The sequence below is a fragment of the Pleurodeles waltl genome, chromosome 4_2, assembly GCF_031143425.1.
Source record: "Pleurodeles waltl isolate 20211129_DDA chromosome 4_2, aPleWal1.hap1.20221129, whole genome shotgun sequence".
NCBI lineage: Eukaryota > Metazoa > Chordata > Amphibia > Caudata > Salamandridae > Pleurodeles > Pleurodeles waltl.
The window spans coordinates 773740612-773766380 of record NC_090443.1 but is presented as its reverse complement, the minus strand read 5'-3'; the positions used below and the strand labels follow the sequence as shown (position 1 = coordinate 773766380).

General features: G+C 45.8%; 1 protein-coding gene across 5 annotated transcripts in view; it reads right to left on the bottom strand.

Annotated features, from left to right (window-relative positions):
* The window catches only part of CRYZ (crystallin zeta), a 124059-nt gene that overhangs the window by 63114 nt on the left and 35176 nt on the right, over positions 1-25769 (bottom strand). For all 5 annotated transcript variants that reach the window (XM_069232430.1, XM_069232431.1, XM_069232433.1 and 2 more), the window contains exon 6: positions 11533-11584. In XM_069232430.1, coding sequence (XP_069088531.1) covers positions 11533-11584 — 52 coding nt within the window. The remainder of the gene's footprint in view (positions 1-11532; positions 11585-25769) is intronic.

Sequence of the window (25769 nt, the reverse complement as noted above, 5' to 3'; positions counted from 1 at the left end):
CAGACGTCCTTTCAGGAGGAAGATGAAGGGGAGAAATGTCCATTTTAAAGAAGCAGAACCCCAACATAAAACTTCAATGGTCCAGACCCTAAATCACATTAGGTGCCTGAAAAAGAACTATAAGTAGGGAAGTTTGAGACCCCCTTATCACCTGCTGAGCAGCCAAACATGCTGCATGAAGAGGGGAAGCTCTGCAAGACTTCTGCCTTTGACCAGGACTTGAAGCACAGCCTGCTAGTCTCCCTGATGGGCGAGGGGACATTACCCATGGAAAACAAATCAAATCAAATCAAATCATTAACATTTATAAAGCGCGCTACTCACCCGTGCGGGTCTCAAGGCGCTAGGGGAAAAAGGGGGGGTTATCGCTGCTCGAACAGCCAAGTCTTTAGGAGTCTCCGGAAAGCGGAGTGGTCCTGGGTGGTCCTGAGGCTGGTGGGGAGGGAGTTCCAGGTCTTGGCCGCCAGGAAGGAGAAAGATCTCCCACCCGCCGTGGAGCGGCGGGTGCGAGGGACGGCAGCAAGTGCGAGGCCAGCGGAGCGGAGGGGGCGGGTGGGGACGTAGAAGCTGAGGCGTCTGTTGAGGTATTCCGGTCCCTTGTTGTGGAGGGCTTTGTGTGCGTGGGTGAGAAGACGGAAGGTGATCCTTTTGCTGACTGGGAGCCAATGCAGGTGTCTCAGGTGTGCGGAGATGTGGCTGTTGCGGGGTACGTCGAGGATGAGGCGGGCCGAGGCGTTTTGGATGCGTTGCAGGCGGTTTTGGAGTTTGGCGGTGGTCCCGGCGTAGAGGGTGTTGCCGTAGTCCAGGCGACTCGTGACAAGGGCGTGGGTCACGGTTTTTCTGGTGTCGGCGGGGATCCAGCGGAAGATCTTGCGGAGCATGCGGAGAGTGAGGAAGCAGGCGGAGGACACGGCGTTGACTTGCTTGGTCATGGTGAGAAGAGGGTCCAAGATGAAGCCGAGGTTGCGGGCGTGGTCTGCGGGGGTCGGTGCGGTGCCGAGGGCCGTGGGCCACCAGGAGTCGTCCCAGGCGGACGGGGTGTTGCCGAGGATGAGGACTTCCGTTTTTTCAGAGTTCAGCTTTAGGCGGCTGAGCCTCATCCAATCTGCGACGTCCTTCATACCCTCTTGTAGGTTGGTCTTGGCGCTGGCGGGGTCCTTGGTGAGGGAGAGTACAAGTTGGGTGTCGTCGGCGTAGGAGGTGATGATGATGTCGTGCTTGCGTACGATGTCGGCGAGGGGACTCATGTAGACATTGAAGAGTGTCGGGCTGAGCGATGAGCCTTGAGGTACGCCGCAGATGATCTTGGTGGGTTCTGAGCGAAACGGAGGGAGGTAAACTCTTTGGGAGCGGTTAGCGAGGAAGGAGGCGATCCAGTCCAGGGCCTGGCCTTGGATCCCGGTGGAGCGTAGGCGGGTGATTAGGGTGCGGTGACAGACGGTGTCAAAGGCAGCCGAGAGGTCGAGGAGAATGAGGGCGACTGTTTCACCGTTGTCCATCAGGGTTCTGATGTCGTCTGTGACTGAGATGAGGGCGGTTTCCGTGCTGTGGTTGGTTCGGAATCCGGTTTGTGAAGGGTCGAGCAGGTTGTTGTCTTCCAGGAAGGTGGTCAGCTGTTTGTTGACGGTCTTTTCTATTACCTTGGCTGGGAAAGGTAGAAGAGAGATGGGGCGGAAGTTTTTCAGGTCGCTTGGGTCAGCCGTAGGTTTCTTTAGTAGGGCGTTGACTTCAGCGTGCTTCCAGCATTCGGGGAAGGTAGCAGAAGAAAAAGAAGAGTTGATGACGGTCTGGAGGTGCGGGGCGATGATGTCGTCGGCTTTGTTAAAGATGAAGTGCGGGCAGGGGTCCGAAGGGGCGCCGGAGTGGATAGAGTTCATGATGGATTTGGTTTCTTCCGTGTTGATGTGGGTCCAGTTGTTGAGGGTGATGTCCGGGGAAGCGGGTTCAGTGGTGTATGGTTGGGTCTGGTGTCCGAAGCTGTCGTGGAGGTCGCTGATCTTGCGATGGAAGAAAGTGGCGAGGGATTCGCACAAATCCTGTGAGGGCGTGACGGCGTTGGCGCTGGCGCTGGGGTTGGAGAACTCTTTGACGATGCTGAAGAGTTCTCTGCTGTTGTGGCTGTTTTTGTCTAGTCTGTCGGTGAAAAAGTTCCTTTTGGCAGTGCGGATCAGGTGGTGGTGTTCGCGTGTAGCGTTCTTGAGGGCGGTCATGTTGTCTGCGGTGTGGTCCTTGCGCCAGGCCTTCTCAAGGGCACGACAAGTTTTCTTTGATTCTTTGAGGGTGTCAGAGAACCAGAGAGGTTTTTTGGTGTTGGTCTGTCGATGCGTGCGTTTGAGGGGAGCAAGGTTGTCAGCGCAGTTGGAGATCCAGTTTGTGAGGTTGAGAGCTGCGTCGTTGGGGTCGGAAAACAAGACCACCTGCCCTGAACTCTGAAGCACCAGTACCTGCCTGCTCGTCAAGATTGGTGTGTCTGTGAGGGAGTGGAGCATGTTGGAGGAAGCAAGATCCAGATGGGGAGCCCAGATGTGTGGGGACCCTGAGTGAGGTGTGAGGAGCAGTGCTGCACCGATAGGGCTGTCACCCATGTGCAGTGTTGTGAGTTTGGTGACCCTGTATGCCAGGAGGGGCCACCATGCACAAAGGACAAGTGCTGCAACAATCAGGCCATTGCCCATTTATAGCATTGTGGATGCTGGTGACCCCCATATGGCAGGAAGGGCCACTGTGTGCCAAGGAACTGTGCTGCATCAATCGGGCCAGATCCTGTGTGGGGGAAAGTTGCAGCAACCTTGTATGCTAGAAGGGGCCACAGGAGAGGCACCATGAGGCCACCATGACCCTACAAGTGAGTTTCTTTGGAGCAACGCTGTATGCCAGAAGGGGCCGCTCTGAGGTCAGAGGACCAGGTCGTCACCATGACCTGAAAGTGCTGCTGTGGCCAAGACGTGGGGAGTTCCGTGTCCAAGGAGGTCCGATAACAGAGGAGACGACGTCAGAGCCCTGCCGGTGCATGGAGACTCCACTCATCCCAGAGTAAACAGAGACAGGACTAACTGTGTGTGGCTGGAGCCAGAGCAACTTCGATCATCAGGACACTGGTGAGTTCAGCTCAGAAGAGAGCCAAACCCTGCCAGGAGCTGCTCGTGTGAATGTGTGCAGCCTGACGTTGCCTATCTTGGCCAGAACCCCACTGAACCATAGCCAGGTAGGTCTCATACCGCCGGTGCGGGTAAGTTTAGAACTGAGCCTACCGGGCTCCAGGGAATGTAATACCTTTAGTTTCTGGCACCCTACTTAACTCTAACTGACTACACCTTATTGACGGAGTCCGAGAAGGGAATACCTCATGATAGTTTACACTACTTGGAGTTCACCATACGTGAATGGGGAATAACAACACCCATTACATGGGCATCAGGGAGTGACCTGACAACTACTAGAATGCCTACCTCACAGGGGGGAACTGTGTTATTGCTTTTTGAATGTCTTTTACCTTTTGCATGTGTAGAATTAGAATTAAAACACTTCTTATACCAAAAGCAAGTATTTGGTGAAAAACTGATTTACTGTGTATGCTGTGTGCATGTTGAGTTATGAGTTGTGTTCACTAAACTGTATCTACACTGCCCCTCTGAGGGATCCTGGACTGCTCGTGTCACACTATTAACTGACAGACAGGTGAAGAAGGGGATGCTTGATCCAAATGAGTGGGATCCACAGTAGGGTTGGCCCCGGGACATCGGGAGTAAAAGGTCTCAGCCATCTAGGTTGTGCCCTGTAGCTCCTGCAGGGCCAGTGACCCTCCAAACGGGGTTCTGACCCTCCACAATAGAGAAAGAGGCTCTTGCAGTGTACTTTTGTGGGGTAATAAAGTTGTGGTTATGTCTGACCATAAACCCTTGCAGAAAGTATTTGCTAAAAAGGGGCTAGATTCAATTTAATCTGGTATCTTAGTGGTTAGTAGCGCTACAGGATTACCACTTTGTGGGGACATATTTACCTGGTACTGAAAACTAGACTGTTGTTTATCTAGACTGGTTGTGGATTCATTGGTGACAGATATTGACCTGGACTCTTGGTGGATCGAAGTTTAAGTCAAAGTATGCAACATCACTTTACGGCGTGTCTCTGAGGAGGAATGGTTATCAGAGATGTAGAGATTTTGCATTGAAGGTGATTTGTGGAGCCATTATGGAGGGCAAGAGTTTGAGATGTATCGATGACAGTTTAGCAGGTTTTGCTAAAGTGTTGAATTAGCTCTTTCTGTTAACAAGAATTTTCTACCCAAGGGTGGTAGGCTGGTACCTCCACAAGATGTGGGAGAGAGTCTGGTCTTCTTCTAGGCTAAATTACTGTAACACGCTGTACCTAAATAGCCAAATTGCAACTGGCTCAAAACGTAGCGGCAAGAGTGATTGTTGATGTTCCTAAAAATTAATGTCTCTGCGTGTATTCAGAAGCTCATTGGCTACCAGTGAACAACCACATATTTTCAAAGCTCTTTGTATTCTTCACAAAGCCTTGTACAACATTGGGCCTGAAAGAATCAGAGTCAGAGTCAGAGTCATGTTTCAATGGCACATTCCCACCAGGTAGCTTCGATCTTCTAGCTGGAATCTCTTAGGGGTCTGCAAATATCGAAAGGCAAGGTGGGAACCTTTCCAGTGGCCACATCCAAGCTATGGAAATTGCTCCCTGGCTCCATCTCCTGACTTCAGTCCCATACCCTATTCCATGAAGCATTAAAAACCTGTCTGTTTATTCTTTATTGGGTGGTATGTATATCTAGATCATGTTATGTTTTTCCTCTTGCTTCTTTCGCCTCTGTAGGTTAACTGTTATCAGCCCCTATAGGCCTTCGGGCATTTGTTTGCACTTTATGAATTTTATTCATTTCATTTCTTGCCCATGAAGGCCACCAGGGTATCTGCAAAACTATGGAGAGATTGCATAGCTCCTTTTGGTGGTCAGGCATAGATTTGTTTATGGAAAGAATAGTAACAGACTGTTGTGAGTGTAGTATGACTTTGAAGTTCAGAAATTCTCCCATGGTTTTTTGAGACATTCCCAAAGTAGTCTGGGATAAGGCTGAATTTGATAGTCTTGGACACATTGGAGGAGAAAATTCTACAAAATATCTGTTTGTGTTAATGGATATGGTCTGAAGGTGGCCCGAAGTGAAGAGGCAGTTTCTAATGAGATTACTACTTCTGCTGTGTGCAGATTTGACAGATGTGTTTTCCAAGGAGGGCAATCCAAAAAATGTTCTTACTGATAATGGTGTGCAGCTTACATCCAAGGAAATGGAGAGGTTTCTGAGTGAAAGATGAATTAATCATAAAAAGAGTGATTTGTATCACAGGGAAACCAGTGGTGTGGTTGAGAGATTCAACAGAACACTTAAAGAAACCATACAATTGGCTTAATTACCATTGCCCAAACTGGGTAGAATTAGTGAAGAGCATGGTAGAGGGGTATAGGTTTAACCCTCATAACACTACTGGCTGGAGCCCATTCAAGCGGTTTAAAAAAAAAAAAACGCAAACCCGCTACAGGAATTTCTGCTCTTTGGATCGAGGGTTATTGCACGAATGCCTTTCAATGAGAAAGTGCTCTCTCATTGTTAGGGAACTGGTATTGCAAGAGAAAAGAAAGGAGAGGTTTGATCTTCATAAAGCAGCTAAAACCATGTTCATGATTGTTGGTCATGTTGTGAAGGTCAAATGGCCTAAGAGAACACAATGTTCCTGTGTTAGTGGGGCCTACAGAGTGACCAAAGTGTTTCGGCAGGCTGTTAAGTTGGATGATGGATTCATCTGGAACTTCAACAGAACTGTGGTGATAAATTGGTTGTTATGTTCTTAAAGTCTAAGCCTTATATATTTTTGCTTAGTTCTCGCATTCTTGTATATCTTTGGTGGGTTTGTATATGTTTCTTATTTTTGTATTTGGGGTCTTTTCTTGTATTTATAGGGGGAAGGTGTGTGTGGTATTGTTTCTCTTTATTTACATTGCTTAGTTGTTACATAATCATACTTACCTGTATCACCTGTTCATGGTTTGTTCCATCAAGAATGTTTGTGTTTATCTGGATGAGCACCGTGTTCAGTTGTTCTACTGATTCTCCCTGGTTCCACCGTGGCTGGAGTTACGCTTTACAATAAAGTTAATCTTGGATTGTCATCTCCTGGATTACTCATTTTCATCTACACCACACAGAGCTCTTCAAACTAGAGTAATTTCCTGGCTTTGTGCAGGTGTCCCAGAGGGTCCAGTCCTGGTAAGTGCCATATCTCCCAGGTGGTTTAGGTGCCTAGTTTGGCACATCCTGGTATAAACTGAAGACACTAATTTGGTGAATATCACTGTTTTACACCATTTGTGTTGAAGGTATCAGGGCCAACCGTGTGGAATCACGCATTACAGAGGGAACCAAGTCCCCGTGGAACGCGTCCCAGAGTGCCTTCAGGATCTCTGTGCGGGAGATTCTAGGCCAAAGGGTAAAAGTCTCCTGTGATGCCTCTGGAGCCAGACAGGTCATCGTCATTGTAGCTATGCTACCAGGTAGTATGCTTCAAAATCTGGCAGTCCCAATCCATCATCTCTAGGTGAGGAAATAGTTTGGCTAAGGCTACCCAATGTCATCCTTTCACCCACATTAGGTCTGATAGTCAGGAATTATGTTTCTGAATCACCAAGTCAACCAATTCTCTACAGACCTGGACACCCACTTGAATGTTTGCTGTGGACTGCCAGGAGTGCACCCTCTGCCATGAAGAGCACACAGGCTTCCATGAGTTGGAACATCCAGGATTTGGCCACGTTGACCCCATGGCCTCAGCGTTCCCAGAAGGAACAGCAGCTCCACTGCCTGGTCCAATTCATCATCCACATCTCTCAGATATATTAAGACATCATCTGTAAAAAAGGGATATGATGTGAGTAAAAGTAAATTTCTGGATTCGGAGTGTGGGGCCCTTTCGTCGCATCCTGCTCTCCAAGTGCTCGACTGTGAGGGCGAAGTGCAAAGGCGACAATGGGCACCCTTGCCTGGTGCCTCTATGTATACTCTAATGGTCAGAGTACTCCTGTTCAATGTTAACTCGAGCATCAGATTTGTGTAGAGAAGTAGCATTTAGACAGAGGCCCATATCGGCCACTATCTCTCAACTTAGACTGTAAGTTCCTGGGCAAAATCCTGGTTAACTGAATCCAACCAGACTTAACATCTCCAGTCCGCCCAGACCAAAATTGGTTTCTACTGGGGAGAAGCACATCCCGGACATCAGGTGGCCTTTTCACATCCTGGACGGCCCACATCAGCGATGTAGTGAGCTGTAGAATTCTCTGTTAACATGGAAAAGGCATTTGACAGCCTCTCCTGTCCATACCTTTTCACGACACAGCATTATATGGAGTTACTTGCTTAAAATGAAGGTGCTCTACACAAACCTGAAGCCTGCCCTTAATGTATAGAGCCTCTTTGCTCCAGTGCTACAATCATCATCTCTTGAGATCTTCACCATTATTTGTCCAGCATCTCCATCCCACATCACCCATGGCTGAGGCTGCACACATCAGGATTTTGGCACCAATAGACACTCTTGAAAATACCAGTTGCAGCAGTGGCCCTGGAAGCCTCAAGAAGATAAGCACCATGTGAGAAAATGAGGAGTAGTAGTAGACCTCCCTCCTCCCTCCTTCTCCTCCCCACCTCCTCCTCCCTCCTTCCTCCTTCCTCCATTTTACTACCAGGCTCCTGCAGCTGGGGGCCTGGTCCCCATCGTGCCTTTGTACAGCTGAGATAAACATTCAATGCAGTTTTTAATGCCACTTTAGAGTGGCCAATGGGAGTGGCAAATTCACAGTCAATTATCTTCCTCGTGGCCAGGATTTGCCTCCGCCAGTGTGTTTCTAATGACTAAACTATTTTGATTACCTGGGATTGCTCAGCGATTCCGTCCTTCATTGATAAAACTCAAAGAAAAATGCAGATTAATAGTGACCTGATAGAGTGATTATTAACTGCAAATGTGTCACCTATATTTGCCTTTTTGGGAAAAATAAAGTTAAGAGAAAAGTGAACCCTATAGCAGCTTTTTCCAAATATCCCCTCCTAGTAAGAGATTGTAATTCTGGCCCTTCCTATACATTTATTTGTTCCATAGTGCTGTTCATGTAACCATCACCAAAGCATTTTCAGAAGCTTTAAATGGAAGCTTACTTAATGGTTTCAAGGTTACTGTCATAGTTTAACAATCCAGTTTGAAATATACAAGCAAAATGCACGTCAGGTAATATTTACCCCAAACGAGAAAATATCAATTCCAGATTCTCATCCATAACCTTACATGCTTGAACTGTGTATAAACCCTTCACTTTATTAATGAAAATATGGAGTTACTCTGTCGGGTGCCTACATAAAGAGGTTTTGAGATGTAGGGCCTGATTACAACTTTGGCAGAGGGGGTTAATCCATCCCAAATGTGACGGATATCCCGACCGCCGTATTACGAGTCCATTATATCCTATGGAACTCGTAATACGGTGGGCGGGATATCTGTCACATTTGGGATGGATTAACCCCCTCCACCAAAGTTGTAATCAGGCCCATATTCCCTTAGACACAAATTGTGTTACACTTGGACAAGCAAATTGAAAATAAATTGTGGGTACCGTTGGAGGTAAACAAATGTTTAGGCTATATCTTCCAAGCTGGTCACTAAGGGGACATTGGAGAATCCCTATGACTGACTTATAAAGAGAAGTTGCTAATATTTTGGCATGGTAAAATTCCATAGCAGTCCCCAGAATATGCCATGATACCTCTGTATTACTCAAGTAGGTTCAGGCCAAGGATAATCACACTTTTATTTAATTTGGGATGTTGTGATCTAGATTGAAACAAACAAATGTCCAAGTTATCAAAAGGACAACATGCTTTGCATCCTGAATTCTATTTTTTTGATTCAGCTGGAAGGGATTACTTTTCTGAATAAGTTTTTGGGGTATTTACAATTCATTACCGCAGTTCATTAGTAAAGGTGGTGAAGTACACACCTTTAAGGTGCTTCCTTTGCAATTAGGAATGGACTAGTAAGTTTGCTTACAACTAAAGTAAACATTTGCATAGGTTCAAAAGTGGAGTTCAAGCACTCTGTTTGCTAATTATGACATCATTACTGCAGTGAACAGAGTTTTCCTCAGTGAGTCTTTTTCTACTTCATCACATTATGTTTGCAAATCAATAAACGTTACACAAAGTGCGCCAAATTTTAAGAAGTACCAACTTGATTAGTATAAGCAACAACTTCAAATCTTGTCCAGTCCCACAACCTGTTGGAACTTCGAAGTTTTGTGACTATTATAGTATTTTATTTGATCCTCTTTTGGCTTGGATCCAACAAAGCTTTTGATACGTCGTAGCACAGGAGCGTCCAACTGGTCTCCATACCAGCATATCCAAGATATCTTGGATATCCAGATTGGATACATTTATGTGTGACGTTCTAAATCTTGGTAGTCAACCGCATTTGATCATGCCTCTTGTGGTTGGGTACTGGACTCTTCTGTCTCGGCCACAGCATTGACAGTGGAGCTGTTTCTGGTATGGAAGCTGCGCCAACAATAGCATTGACCCACCTTTAAAGCTGACAGGGTGTGACCAAGTATGAACTATTCATATACGAAATATGAAAATATGCAAGCTAATGTTCCACTGTGTATTCTGGATGAAGGATCTAATATACAGACATTTATCCATTAAGATACTTTTATAAATGTACTACATCAGTGTCAGATAAAGATGACATTTTTATCTTTCAAATTAGTAAGAGCAGGACTCGTCTTTAGCAATCTGGGAAAAATAAATGTTTAGAATTCTTTCTTACTGCAAAGAATTAGAAATACTGCTGCTAGCATCTGTACTCAAAATACTTGCTCATTTCAATAGAGTCCACATCTGAAGCAACATTATCCTGAGCACATAGCGAGAACTAGATTCTAAGACAAGGGAGGACCCCAGCCGAGAGCTATTATCTTATTTGTGAAGGGCTACCATCACCATTAAAGGTACATACACTGCTTTTAGTGGATGCTGCTTCACTTTGTATAAGGCAGAGAGACAAGCACTATCACATGAAAGAACAAAACAAGGTTCTTGTCACCATCATCATATTACAACTATAAAATAAGTTCAGTACGATAGTGCAAATTTAGAGTTTTCCTGTTGTCACAATTGATTTTCTTAACATTTGACCTAATAAAGCTGGAAAAGGGCAGAAATGTGATGCTTTCCTCTGAGATTTGGAATCTTTAAAATGATAAACAAAATCCTAAACTATGCTAATCTATGGTAGTGATTAAAACTTCATGAAAACACACAAAAGTTGATAGAAGAAAGCTAGCAATAGTTCTGACATTTGCCAGTCACTTAGGGTAGCATTCCATCTCATCATTTTCTGGCCCACCATGCCACTTTATTTTGGAACCAGCCATATGCAAATCAGTCTTGATCCTCCTCCAATAGCAACAGTACCCGAGCGATTGCCAGTGGTTAGACTTATTGCAAGCATTCTTCCCATCACTTTTTGTGTGTCTGATTATATCGCCCTAAGCGGGAAGGGTATGCCCAGACATGGGTCCCGCGCTCACTGTGCCACTGGAACCAGGCAACTTCTGACTGAAGAGCCCCAGACAAGGGCAAAACTGGTCTTGGGTTGCTTGTGTTCCAGTTCATGGAAGACCTGGACTGGCAGTTCAGACTGGGCTGTTCCTATTGGAGCAACATGCCACCTCAGCTGGACCCAGCCATCTGCAAATTAGTCAAGACTAATTTGCAGATGGCTGGGTCCAAACTGAGGTGGGCATGTTGGGCAAAATAATGATTAACTGGGATGCTACCATGAGTGATGATTGCCAGTGGCTAGACTTGTTGCAAGCATTCCTCCAAACACCTTTCGTGTGTCTGATGTACCACTCTAAGTGGCAATGGTGTACCCAGACATGGGTACCATGCTCACTGACTAGAACCGAGCTGCACCAGTCAGGGTGAAACCAGTCTTAGGTTGTTTGTGTTTTGGTTCAAGGAAGACCTATCCTGGCAGTTCGGATAAACTGTTCCCACTGAAGCATGGGCAAACGTTATTTGCACATGGCTGCTTCCAAACTGAAGTTGCATGGCGGTAAAAAGAACAATGAATTGGAATGCTCCTTTTGAATGAGTGATTAAACTTCTCCACAGTGGTGCCTCAGAGTATCAAGTATTTCGACCAAGCTGTCAGTCCAGTGATTGAGTAGGTCAATTTCACACCAAACTCTTTGTCTTGCATGCTAGAAACTGCTAAAGAGGGAGGGAACATCTTTATGTGCAATGAAATAACTTGTGAAGTGGATGTAACCCATCAAGTAAATTCACACACATTTTAGCGGTCAAAACAATCATTTCAAACTTAAGCCTCCTCCAACTTCTCCTTTAGTTTCAGATTACTAAGATTTGTTATCCAAGTGTATGAATAGTTTGAAAATACTTACTCCTCCACTGGCACCATGAACCAGCACAGATTCTCCAGGTCTGGCACCTGCTCTAAAATGTGAGAAGAAAGAAGGTGTGCGAATAAAACACAAAATTAGTTCTTGCATGAAGCACTGCAAATTTTAGAATGGTACAGGAAAGTAAATGAATGCAAACAAGTAACATGCATGCTCCCTCTTTCATACAACTGGTGTATTAACACCTGAAACAAGCTTCTGAAATAGCACAAACACATGATTATTAAAGCTAAAGCTAAAATATGGCAGGAAAAACTCTGAGATGTAAATTGTTAGTCTAGTCAGCCTTAGGGTGGTATTTCTCCCAACCTTTTGCCTTTCTCCTCCATTTTTCTGGCTTTGTTTTTGCTAATTAGGACTCAGCACACTTTACCACAGCTAACTAGTGATAAAGTGCTTGTTCTCTATCCTCTGAAACATGGTCATATTGGCTTATACCCAATTGGCAATTTTATTTTACTTATAAGTCCCTATTAAAGTGCACTACATGTGTCCAGGGCCGGTACATTAAATGCTAATAATGGGCCTGTAGCACTTATTGTGCCAACCATTAGGTAGCCCTTTAAACATGTCTCAGGCCTGCTCTTTGAGAGCCTGTGTGTGCAGTTATAAATTGCCATTTTGACCTCGCAAAGTAACATTTTTGGCAGGCTCAAACCTCCCTTTTTTATACACATGTCACCTCTAGGGTAGGCCCTGAACAGCCCGGAGGGCAGGGTGCAATGTATTTAAAAAGCAGGGGATGGTCTTGTGGGTTTTACAGGTCCTGGTGGTGAAATGTTCTCAAATTTGTTCTCTACCACTGCAAGGCCTACCTCTACCATAGAATAACACTGGAGTTGCTTTATTACATTTTAGAAGTGTAATTTTGTTGGACCTGGCCCTTCTTACAGGGTCATCCTCAAACCTTTTGCCTCCTTCTTCCTATTTTTTTGACCAGTTTCTGTTGGCTTTAGGACTCTGGGCACTTTACCACTGCTAACCAGTGCTGAAGTGCAAATGCTCTCTGTGTAAATTGTATTGGTGATTGCTTTATCCATGATTGGCATATTTGATTTGCTAGTAAGTTCCTAGTAAAGTGTACTAGAGGTGCCCAGGGCTTGTAAATCAAATGCTACTTGTGGGCTTGCAGCACTGATTGTGCCACCCACATGAGTAGCCCTATAAACATGTCTCAGACAGAGGAGTCTGTGTGTGCAGTCTTGCACTACCAATTCGACCTGGCAAGTGTACCCACTTGCCAGGTCTTCCCACTTGCCAGGCCTAAATCTTCCCTTTTTATACATGTAAGGCACCCCTACGGTAGGCCCTAGGTAGCCCCATAGGCAGAGTGCAGTGTATGTTAAAGGTGGGACATGTACTGATGTGTTTTACATGTCTCAGCAGTGAAATACTGCCAAATTCGGTTTTCACTGCTGCAAGGCCTATCTCTCTCATAGGTTAACATGGGGGCTACCTTTAAATATCCTTAAAGTGTAGATTCCTTTTGAGAGCAGATAGAGATTCGGAGTTCGGGGTCTCTGAACTCACAATTTAAAAATATTTCCTTTGGTAAAGTTGGTTTTTAAATTGTCTGTTTGAAAATGTCACATTTAGAAAGTGGCAGACTGACAGGTGGGCTGTTTGTGAGTCTCTACTAGACAGTGACACAAAGAAAGCTGGGGTGTAGCCTGCAGCCCGCATATCCTGATGAGCCATCTGGGCTAGAGTAGAGGGAGGAGTGGCCACTTGCACCTGAATGAGCTGTGCCTGTCCTCACGCAATGCAGTCTCCAACTTCCTGGTGTGTGCCTGGATCCTGGACTGGCCTGGCCAAGGCAGGATCTTGTGAGCAACAGAGACTTTCCTTTGAAGTTTGCCTACTTCAAAAGGCAAAAAGGGGTATAAGTAGTGGACCCAAAACCCCAGACTTTAAATTCCTTCATGATTACTTCTGGATTCAAAAGAAACCTCTGCTAAGGAGAAGAGCTGGAGGAGTACGGCCCCTTGCCTGTGACTGTGCTTTGCTGGGTTGGCCTGTACTTGCTGCTGCTTCCTGAGAGGGTACAAAGGCTGGACTTTGTGGTAAATTCCTGCTTGTGAAGAATCTCCAAGGGCGTGAAGTGAGCTTGCCTCCTGTTTTGAAGTCTCAGGGCCATCAAAGACTTCCTCTGCCAGCACCTGGACTCTCTGCTGAGACTCCTGCCCTGCCAAGTGGTGCCCTATCCATACCCTGGGCCCTTAAAAGGTGAAGCTGGTAGAAAGAGGGCAGAAATTCATGCACAGGGAAAATTTAGATGCACCACCTGCAACGCAGCTGAAAACCGAAGCACCACCCACTTCATGGCTAAAATCGACGCTCCACCTGCATCGCGGCTAGGAGATCGATGCATCACGGCTGGAGAAATAACGCAATACCCGCTTGCAGCCACTGATAACGATGCAGTGCATTTTTTCAACACCGTGTGACAGGATTTGTCACGCATCATCACCTTGGCGTCAAAAGTTAACACAAGCCTGAGAGGATCCAAGGTGCCTGCCCAGAAATCAATGCATCACTCTTTTGCAGGAGAGACAAACAACCTGACAAGAGAAGGAAACTACACACGGTCTCGCTTGCGAGTGAGAAATTGATGCATCGCTGACTTTTTCGATGCTTGCTCACCTGTGCGGCTTCATTTTCAACGCATACCAGGAACTTTGTGTAACAACAATGTTTTCATTGATTTCTATGGAGTAAGACTCTGATTCAATGAAAAAATTAATAACTCCACTTGTATATGTTGGATGTTTGTTTTGGTCTTGTTTGATTTAGATAAATATTTCCTATTTCTCTAAAGTGGTGTTATGTCCATTTTGTACAGTTTTCACTGCATTACTGTGTATGTTGGTACAAATACTTTACACGTTGCCTTTGAGATAAGCCTGACTGTTTTTTCCAAGCTACCAAGGGGGTGAGCAGGGGCTATCTGAAGTGTGCATCTCCATTGCCCTGACTAGAGTGAGGGTCCCTACTTGGAGTGATAACTGAATGCCAACCAGAGACCCCTTGTCTAATAAATTTCAAAATGGGAAGAGACAGTTTCTGCAAGTTTTGTGTCTCTGGAATCACAGTTTAAAATCCTAACTTATGGTGAAGTTGGATTTTAAATTACAGTTCTGAAAATGCCACTTCTAAAAAGTTGGCATTATCTCACCTTAGCCATTTGGTGTCTGCAGCCTGTCTCTGGGTCACATGACTGGGTGTGGTTGGCAGTTGGCCTTTGCGTTTTCTTTAGAGACAGCCACGCACAATGGGAGCTTAGATGTGACTTCATGGGCCATCGCAAGGCAGGATGGAATGAGGAGCTGGACACAGCCTCACTTACACCTGAATAGGCTGTGTCCTGTCTTCAAACAAAGGGACTAACAACCCTGTATTGTCACTTTGGCCAGCTTGGAGCTACGGCAGGGTAGGCATGGAATTCCTTGCACTGCAAAGCTACTGTTTAGAAGTTGCTCCCATTTTCCAGAACCAGGGCACAAGGGTATAAAAAATGGACCTCAGACACCACCACTTCATTACACTTATGGACATGTGGATACTCTGCCAGGAAGGACAGCTGCACTGAAGAACTACCATTGTCCTGGACTGCACTCTGCTGGACTCCTGACTTGCTTGGGTGAAAAGGACTAAACCCAGAACGAATCCACAAGCTAGTTAGCTGGCCTCCCGATTTGAGGTCTCAGCAGCATACAAGACTTCCACCCACCCTGCTTCTGCACCTGGACTCTGCCATCTGTGAGTCAACCCTGGCAAGTATTGCCACCCCAGTCTTGGACCCTTGGAAGTTGACCTAATGTGCTTGCCAGTGGCACTTATGCATCCTCTCTGATGAGCGACACATTCCCGAACAAAATCTATTCATTGCAGCTGCTGCGAGTATTGGACTAGTCACAAAAGACTTGCATTACTGCAGCATCCCACATCTTGAGCTTGACGCACTGCCTTCTGAACTGCTGCTGCACAATGCTTTTGTGGAGCAGATTCTCACATCTCTGTACAGCAGCAGCCTCAGTGACGACACAGGAGCTCCACATTGCAGTTTCATCACTCCCTGGAATTGACACATTGCGTAGACTGCGCAACACATTTCAGACACCGACCTTTGCATCACAAGCCCAGTCAATGAGGTCCTTGGAATCAACGCTACAGGACCTCGCACCACAGCCTTGCCACATCTCGGAACTGACGCATTGCCTTGGCTGTGAGACACATCTTCGGCATAGATCCAAGCAATGCTCTGCCAAAATGATTTAAGGTACTTTGTTCAGCAGGCCTAACTGGGTCCTATGCTCCATCGTGGTTGGCCTGAATTTGTGACTTTGTACCGGTCCGGCATGACCAGATATCCCCAATAGCGCTTTGTGCTTTTTGGAGCTATTTTTACCTAAAACTTTCAATATTCTAGTAATTGGATTGGTGTCATTTTGGTCTGGTTTTATTTATTAAAATCTACTCTAACTCTGCTGTGGGCTCCATTTGTGGTGTGCATTCACTGCATTACTGTTTGAAGTGTTGCACAAATACTTTACATGTTGCCTCTAAGTTACACCTGAACTGCTCTGTGCCAAACTAATAAGGCGTTGAGCACAGGTTAATTTGGGGTTTGCTTGTATCTTATCCTGATAGGGATTGTGGTTGCTGCGTGTCCAGGGCTCACACCCCTGTCAATCAACAATTCAATTTCTTACACAATAATGAATACATAAAACAGGCAACTAGTGTCTAAAACAATAAAAACTGAATGTTTTTAATTTAAGACTTTATACATAGTACAACTCTTCTCGCAACTGCAAATTAAATTGCTTTCCCTCCTTCTCAAAATGTACTTCATTGATACTGGAAGAATACATTGGTGCAGGTGCCTGGCACTTTAAACCAGACCTACATACTCTGTACATTTTTAACTCACTGATATACCAGTGTTGCAGGTAAACTTCAACAAGCTCCGCCTCCTGTTCTGGATGAGGAAATATGTTTTTCATACAGTGTTGACTGAGTTCATAAAGATGAGAGTATCCTTTTGTCTATTCTGCTTGGTAAAAACAAATAGGGGTGAAGTAGTTTAATCTTCTACAGAGATGTAGCACAGTTAAACTGAGGGAGGCAGATGGCTTTGTAGTCAAGATTAGAAGCAAGGATGGAAGATGTTTGTGCAATATCTGAACAGTGGCTAGGAATGGCTTCCTCTATACAATGCAAGTGCAAGCTGGAGTATTACATAATGAGGGTCATTCGAGAGAAAGATGATCAAGCATATATAATAATTCAGTCTGCAGTCATTAGCAGGTGATGAATCTAGCATGTCAGAGAAAGAAACACGTAGTATCAGCGTATGTGATCAAAAAGAATTAAAGAGTAGGATGATAGTGTCCTTAAAATATGCCGGTAGTTGCCAATTCCCGCCTCTTTAAGGCGATTTCAAAAGTCAGGTATATTTTGTAATATACAAAAAATAAGGTTTTCTCAACAACCCTACTTAGAAAAGCCAGGGTAGAAGATGATTGGGTTATATTAAGTTAGATGATCCTAAAGTTTAAAAGCAAATATTTCAAAAGAGGGTGAAAGTCCTAGGAGGCAAGACTGCTGCAGCTTGCAAAAGCTCCTCATTCCGCACCAAAATAATACCCAAGTATATTTTTAAAACACTTTCTATCCACTCTGTACCTCAGGCTGTAGCTAAAGGGGCCATTTATGCACCTGACAGGGTAAATTTTACTTGGCGAGATGCACAAAGATATATACTGCAGCTGAGTAGAGGATTTTCATACCCATCTTCCCAATCATTTGTAGTGGCTGGGCTGAGTGTGAAAGGGCATCTGTTGACTGGAAACACGGTGGCCTGCTCTCTGGTCTAAGGAGCAGAGCCATCCTGATGAGAGGCTGGGATTGAAGATGTCTCAAGGCCACTTTTTATGGGCCTTGCTGGAACCTGCAGCACAACCCAGCAGTGGCAGACAGGGCCTGTATTGGAGAAGTCAATGAGCGAGGTGGCTTGGAAGGTGGTAGTGCCTGCCCAAGCTTTTCCTGTTGCCAGATACCCAGAAGAAGTACACCAAGGAAACGCAAATCTTGCAGTTTTGGAATGCTAAGCCTATGTTACAACCAGGTGAAAGGCTACCATATAGATCATCAGCAAAAATAAGAGGGGTAGCTGTGAAACAACCAACATGGCTACGATGGGCACCACAAAAGGACAATTACATATAAAGGCACATAAATTCAATCACTTCCTTCTAGATGGAAGAGAGGCTGCAAAATAGATTATACAGCACAGAGTGACTTTGGGAGCAGGGTGATACCTTCAGATTGAACCACAGTGGACGAATGCAAGTTGACACACCAACAGCACAAAGGCTTGGCATCCTGAATAGGTCAGTTGTCAAAGTGAGAGCTGACTGAGTCAGTGTCTCAGTAGGAGACTATACCTGCATCTTGAGTTGGTGGTGTTGACTTACCGGCACTCAAATCAAAGGTAAAGCTCAACTTTTACTAAATAGTCAACTCAATGTTTACTATTCATGCCACTAAACACTACAGAAGTGAGATTGAAATAATACACTTGGTAGGCTGGATGATGAGATTTACACATGGGAGCAAAAATTAGGTAGCCCCGTCAAAGATCGACATAATTTGGGAAAACAAGTTTAAACTGATGGGACATGAAAGAAGAGCCAGATTATGCCAATAACATAAGCTAGAAAAATATGCATTCCTATGTCCTAGGCCAAAAGAGGAAGCTAGTGACCCTCCTCCAGCAGAGAATAAAATTTCGACTTGGCTCCATTTTTTTTAACCTTCCCTGAGAGAACTAGTGCCCAGAGGGGAAGCAAAAATAAATAATAATGCTGGAGTAGAAAAGAAGAATCAAGATTTTCATTTCCTTGGAGGGAAAGGAGACACAGAGACAAATGTGGACCCATGAGGATGGATAGATCAGCTGGATGCAAAGGAGTCTGACCATGTAGGCTCACAAACAAAAGAATGATATACTCAGCATGAAGTCCCAAGTTTCCATACAGAATAAGAAATTACAATGATCACGGCCCTAGCAAGGGACATGGCTTAGGGTCCCAAGCTGACGAGTCTGTGCTAAGGACTATAATTATGGAAACCATTTTACTGAGGAGCTTGTGTTAACTAGACAGAAAGTATTCTTGTATAGTGTGACTGTCAAAACTGATGGCATACTGTATTTTCAAGTGTAAGTGATTTTGCATTATGTTGGGGCCGGAGGCACTTTTTGAATTGAGTTTAAACTAACCACAAAATGTCTCGGGTGGGCAATGGTGGGAGTTTTATCTATCCTTATATTTTGACTAGGATAATGCACAGTCACGGCACAGGAGACATGGTCTGACTGAAAGAAGAGACAAGAGAAGGAGAAAGAAGTGGCAAACCGCAGCATCTCAAAAAGGACATGCAAAGTTCATAGCCTGGGGATCAAAAATGAATAAAAGGAGTGGTAAATCAAATGTTGGTTAAGCATCTCCCTGAAGAAAGAAGTAGAGAATATCCTGTTTGTTAATGTATATGGTCCCTCGGACGTGGAAAGGACTATTTAGAAAGGATACACTCTAATGGTAGATCTTCTGGAAACTACACCAATAGTGGAAGAAGATTTCAATATACTAATGAAATTCAAAGTTGGCAGAATCTCCCTCAGACACCTAGTAGCACATCTGCAACTAAGCTGGATAGACTGGAATGGACAGTAGGGCTGAAAGATATCAGCACTCACAGCCTTAAATGGGTTTGGTAGATCTTATTATATAGTGCAACTCTCTGCTCATTCCCCCCTAAAGGTTGAAATGATGACACCTACCAGAGGTTTCAGAGATGAATATGAATGGATAACTGCCACATTTGGGTTTCCCTGAGCTTTTTGACCATTTGAGAGAGGCCTTAAAGAGAAGTCTGGCTTGACTGTTTCAGAGATGGCTCTTTAGGACTCATTTAAGTGTGCACTTGTGGGAAATATAACATCTAGCTCAATTTGGAAAGGATGGTGGACAAAACAGCACTTTATATTACTAGAATGGGACACAGTACAATTAGAAAAGGATCATATGTCATAGTCAGGAGACAATCTGCAGACGAGACTGCAAGTTCAGAACAAATATATATATATATATATATATAGTTAATGGCTCGTCTTTGGCCATGCACCTGAAATCACAGGGTTGGATATAGATAGAATTATTATAGGCAACAACACAGGAAAATATTACTGCATACCTAAGTAAAGGAGAGGTTGGCACCAGACATAGACCCGCACTACAAGCAGAAGGTGGTATATAGTAATGGAAGGCAAGGAAGTGGTAGGGTCAATCACATATTAATTCTAGGCCTTTTATTAAATGAGAACAGGGGAAGAGATGTGAACATTTGGAAAGGTTTGTTGCGGAGTGTAGTATGCCAAGTTTGAGGGTGCAGGCTAGATTGGGACAAGAAGAGGTGGAGACAGCAACTAAACAAGTATAATCAGGCGATTCTCCGTAACCAAATGAGATAACCATAGAATTTTATAAAAACAAACAAATAAATAACTAGCTTCATATCAAGAGTAATAGTGAACAAATTTGCAGAAGCTAGGCAGGAAAAGCAAACTACCGTTGTATCTATGGTAGGCACCCATGCTGCTGCTTCCACATAATGAGGAAATATGAGATAAGACTGTCCTTAGTAAAGTTTTATCTTGCCTTTGATCAGAGACAGAAACCCTCATGGAAATCCTAGAAAGTAGGTTACTTGCAATTACACCAGAATTACACCATCCAGACAAGCCAGTTTATACCAAATCAGTCCATCAAATGAACTTTCTAAGCACCTGGCCAATGTCAGCAAGTAGGGCACCTCTGGGAATGGCCATGTAAGCAGCAACAGTTCAGTGTAGTATGTAGTAAGGCAAAACATGTCTGGGGTCCGATCCTCCTTGGTAGGTTGTGGAGGAGAGAAGAAAAAGTAATAGCCTGAGCCATATAAAATGCAGAAACAATAGGCAGGTTGGAAGAGCCCAAATTATAGGGATGGAAAACTGTATGGGATATACGAACTCTTAGGATTTGAAGTCTGCCCCTACACATCAATGTTGCTGCCAGCAACATAACTTTCTCCAGGGCAGGAAATCAAACTGGCAGCTGTGCATTGGCTCAAAGGAGGATGCCATCAGGAAACTCAAAATCAGGCTCAAATCCTATTTAGGAGCAATAAATTGAATGAGAGTAAACAACTGGAGCAATGCTTTCAGAAAATGCACCACTAGTGAAGATCAAAGCAGGGAAGGTAGATGAGTCAAACACAAGAAGGTAGACAGGACCACCAGACAGTTGCAGCTCGCTGACCTCTAAAGGGGCGGGGCGGGGTGGGTGCAGGACACTGGGGGATATTTAATAATAAAAAGAAAAAAAGAAAACATTGTACCTCCTCTGTTGCCACCGCCCCGCTCCTCTGTCCCTCGTCGCTCCAGACTGCAGGCACAGGCTTCCAGCCTACCCTCCTGCCAATCCTGAAGCTGCTCAAAGCAGCATTAGGACTGGCTAGAAGCACCCAGCCAGGGTGCTCCCAAGCAGACTGGGAGCCTGTGCAGGCTCTCTTGCCGGACCGGAGAGAGCCTACTGCGCATGCTTGTTTGGCCGTCCCGAGACGGCCGGCCAAACACACATGGGCTCTGTGCACTCCCCTCAAGTGCTCGTCACCGCCAATGACCCGCCCCTTTTCAAGAAAACGATAATAAACAGTTTATTATTGTTTTATTGAAAAGGTTTTGCAGCTGCTGGCGGGAGGGGGGGCGACACTACTCCGCTCTAATGAAGGAGCCGCCACTGCCACCAGATAGCTCTAAATTGCAGCCAATGGTAGACCCTTGTGTGTAAGGGATAACAAACTGCAACATGTCCGAAAGGGGAGACTAAAAGGGGTTGGTAACTTCCTACGTGCCCCACTGGATTAAATTAGCCCAGCAAGTTGTGTGGAAGGATTTGAAGGTGAGCCTCTAGTTTTATGTGCAATTTCATCAGGGTTCCAAAAGGTCTCTAACAGGCACTGCTCAATTTCCACGCCTGCAGACGTAGCTGTATGGGCTGGAGAACGTCACAATCATGCTGCAAGAGCAGGTCCACTATGCAGCTGAGAGAAAGGGGCAGCTGAATTCAAAGTGTCAACATACTGGCATGCTAAACATCCCGAGCACAGTTTGGGGAAATCAGAATCAACTATGCTGGATCCTCCAAAACTGTCTGCAGCACTTTTCACACAAGTGAAATCTGTGGAAATGTGTACATCAGGTCTTGAGACAATCTGAACCCAAAGGCACCCAGAGGAAATCACATGGCAGAACACCTGATGACACTTCCTGTTCTGGGCAATGGCCAAAAAAGCTCATTGAATGGAAACCTCAATCAGGAAAAGAGCACCTATGTAATTTCACTGTGTAGGGGTCACTCACTGTCCTCCAGTGACAGAGGGCTGAAAGCATTGGTTCTCACACTAGGGGGGCCTTCTAGATATACCACTACCTGTAACATTTTCCACTGCTGCACCCACTTTAAAAGGTAAACTGCCTCTCAACATAGGGTCCACAACTCCATGTCTGTTAATATAATGGACAATAGTGATGCGGTCTTACAGCATTTGAATGTTGTTACCCAGGACAGATGGAGGCAATGCCTTCACTGCAAGATAGACCACAAGCAGCTTGAACAGATTTATGTGCAGGGTGTGCTGGTGCTGCTTCAATGTTGACCAAAGTGCCTAGGCCTATCATGTGGCCCTGACAGGGACCCAAGATCATCAAGGAGACGTTTGTGACCATGGAAGCCTGAGCCAGCAGATGGCTGGAGGGATGACTTACCAAAAGGTTGAAGGGCCCATTAACCAGTGTAGAATCAGATGAACAATATCACCACCCAAGTCAACAGACTGTTGTTGAAGCCACTGAGACCTCAGATACAAATGAAGGGCATTTATCCATCATGAGGCATAACAAAGATGCACAAGGTCATGAGGCCATGTAGACACAAGATAAGGAGAACCGGGATTAGAGCTTGACTCAGAAAGCTTAGAATCATCTCCCAAATATCCACCATCCTCCAAGAAGGAAGAAATGCCTTCGCCTTCATGTGGGTTGTATCCAGTACGGCTCCTATGATGGTAGGCCTCTTTGATAGATGTGGGATCTATAGTTGTGGTAAGCCTCAGGTCATAGAAGAAAGTTCTTGCCCACTAAAGGTGATCCCTCACCATCACTGGGGACTTTGCTTTCACCAGCCAACCATCAAAGTATGGGAATACCTGGACTCCTGATTGTTGCAGTGTAGGTGCTACAACCACCAGCACAGCTATGAAAGCTTGAGAGATGGTCATCAGATCAAAAAGGTAGAACTGTGAATTGATAGTGCTGGGATCCAGCTGAGAATCTCAGGTCATGTCTGTGGTGTAAGGAAATGTCTCCTTGGCATGGTTACCCCCTGACTTTTTGCCTTTGCTGATGCTATGTTTTGAATTGAAAGTGTGCTGAAGCCTGCTAACCAGGCCCCGACACCAGTGTTCTTTCCCTAACCTGTACTTTTGATTCCACAATTGGCACACCCTGGCATCCAGGTAAGTCCCTTGTAACTGGTACCTCTGGTACCAAGGGCCCTGATGCCAGGGAAGGTTTCTAAGGGCTGCAGCATATCTTATGACACCCTAGGGACCCCTCACTCAGCACAGACACACTGCTTGCCAGCTTGTGTGTGCTGATGAGAACAAAACGAGTAAGTCGACATGGCACTCCCCTCAGGGTGCCATGCCAACCTCACACTGCCTATGCAGTATAGATAAGTCACCCCTCTAGTAGGCCTTACAGCCCTAAGGCAGGGGGCACTATACCATAGGTGAGGGCACCAGTGCATGAGCACTGTGCCCCTACAGTGTCTAAGCCAAACCTTAGACATTGTAAGTGCAGGGTAGCCATAAGAGTATATGGTCTGGGAGTCTGTCAAACACGGACTCCACAGCACCATAATGGCTACACTGAAAACTGGGAAGTTTGGTATCAAACGTCTCAGCACAATAAATGCACACTGATGCCAGTGTACATTTTATTGTAAAATACACCTCAGAGGGCACCTTAGAGGTGCCCCCTGAAACCTAATCCAACTACCTGTGTAGGCTGACTGGTTCTAGCAGCCTGCCACACTCGAGACATGTTGCTGGCCACATGGGGAGAGTGCCTTTGTCACTCTGTGGCCTGTAACAAAGCCTGCACTGGGTGGAGATGCTATCACCTCCCCCAGGCAGGAGCTGTAACACCTGGCAGTGAGCCTCAAAGGCTTACCCCCTTTGTTCCAGCACCACAGGGCACTCCAGCTAGTGGAGTTGCCCGCCCCCTCCGGCCACGGCCCCACTTTTGGCGGCAAGGCCGGAAGAGATAATGAGAATAACAAGGAGGAGTCACTGGCCAGTCAGGACAGCCCCTAAGGTGTCCTGAGCTGAAGTGACTCTAACTTTTAGAAATCCTCCATCTTGCAGATGGAGGATTCCCCCAATAGGGATAGGAATGTGACCCCCTCCCCTTGGGAGGAGGCACAAAGAGGGTGTACCCACCCTCAGGGCTAGTAGCCATTGGCTACTAACCCCCCCAGACCTAAACACGCCCTTAAATTTAGTATTTAAGGGGTCCCCTGAACCTAAGAATTTAGATTCCTGCAACTTACCGAAGAAGAAGACTGCTGAGCTGAAAACCCCTGCAGAAGAAGAAAGAAGACACCAACTGCTTTGGCCCCAGTCCTACCGGCCTGTCTCCTGCCTTTTAAAGAAACCTGCTCCAGCGATGCTTTCTCCAGGACCAGCGACCTCTGAATCCTCAGAGGACTGCCCTGCTTCCAAGAGACCACGAAACTCCCGAGAACAGCGGCCCTGTTCAACAAAGACTGCAACTTTGTATCCAGAGGAGCCGATTTAAAGACCCCTGCAATCCCCGCAAGAAGCGTGAGACTTGCAACACTGCACCCGGCGACCCCGACTCGACTGGTGGAGAACCAACACCTCAGGGAGGACCCTCCGGCGACTCCAAGACCGTGAGTAACCAAAGTTGTCCCCCCTGAGCCTCCACAGCGACGCCTGCAGAGGGAATCCCGAGGTTCCCCCTGACCACGACTGCCTGACTCTAAAATCCCGACGGCTGGAAAAGACCCTGCACCCGCAGCCCCCAGCACCTGAAGGATCGGAACTTCAGTGCAGGAGTGACCCCCAGGAGGCCCTCTCCCTTGCCCAGGTGGTGGCTACCCCGAGGAGCCCCCCCCCTTGCCTGCCTGCACCGCTGAAGAGACCCCTTGGTCTCCCATTGATTTACATTGCGAACCCGACGCTTGTTTGCACACTGCACCCGGCCGCCCCAGTGCCGCTGAGGGTGTACTTTTTGTGTGAGCTTGTGTCCCCCCCGGTGCCCTACAAAACCCCCCTGGTCTGCCCTCCGAAGACACGGGTACTTACCTGCTGGCAGACTGGAACCGGGGCACCCCCTTTTCCATTGAAGCCTATGTGTTTTGGGCACCACTTTGAACTCTGCACCTGACCGGCCCTGAGCTGCTGGTGTGGTGACTTTGGGGTTGCTCTGAACCCCCAACGGTGGGCTACCTTGGACCCCAATTTGAACCCCGTAGGTGGTTTACTTACCTGCAAGAACTAACATTACTCTACCTCCCCTAGGAACTGTGAAAATTGCAGTGTCCACTTTTAAAACAGCTAAATGTGTTTTATGTAAAAAGTATATATGCTATTGTGATTATTCAAAGTTCCTAAAGTACTTACCTGCAATACCTTTCAAATGAGATATTACATGTAGAATTTGAACCTGTGGTTCTTAAAATAAACTAAGAAAATATATTTTTCTATAACAAAAACCTATTGGCCTGGAATCGTCTCTGAGTGTGTGTTCCTCATTTATTGCCTGTGTGTATGTACAACAAATGCTTAACACTACTCCTTTGATAAGCCTACTGCTCGACCACACTACCACAAAATAGAGCATTAGAATTATCTCTTTTTGCCACTATCTTACCTCTAAGGGGAACCTTTGGACTCTGTGCATACTATTCCTTACTTTGAAATAGTGCATACAGAGCCAACTTCCTACATGTGGGCAGGCAGAATTGACATTGTAAACAAGTGTCTTGAAGAACAATGGACGTCATGCAGTCTCCTGCATTCATGGC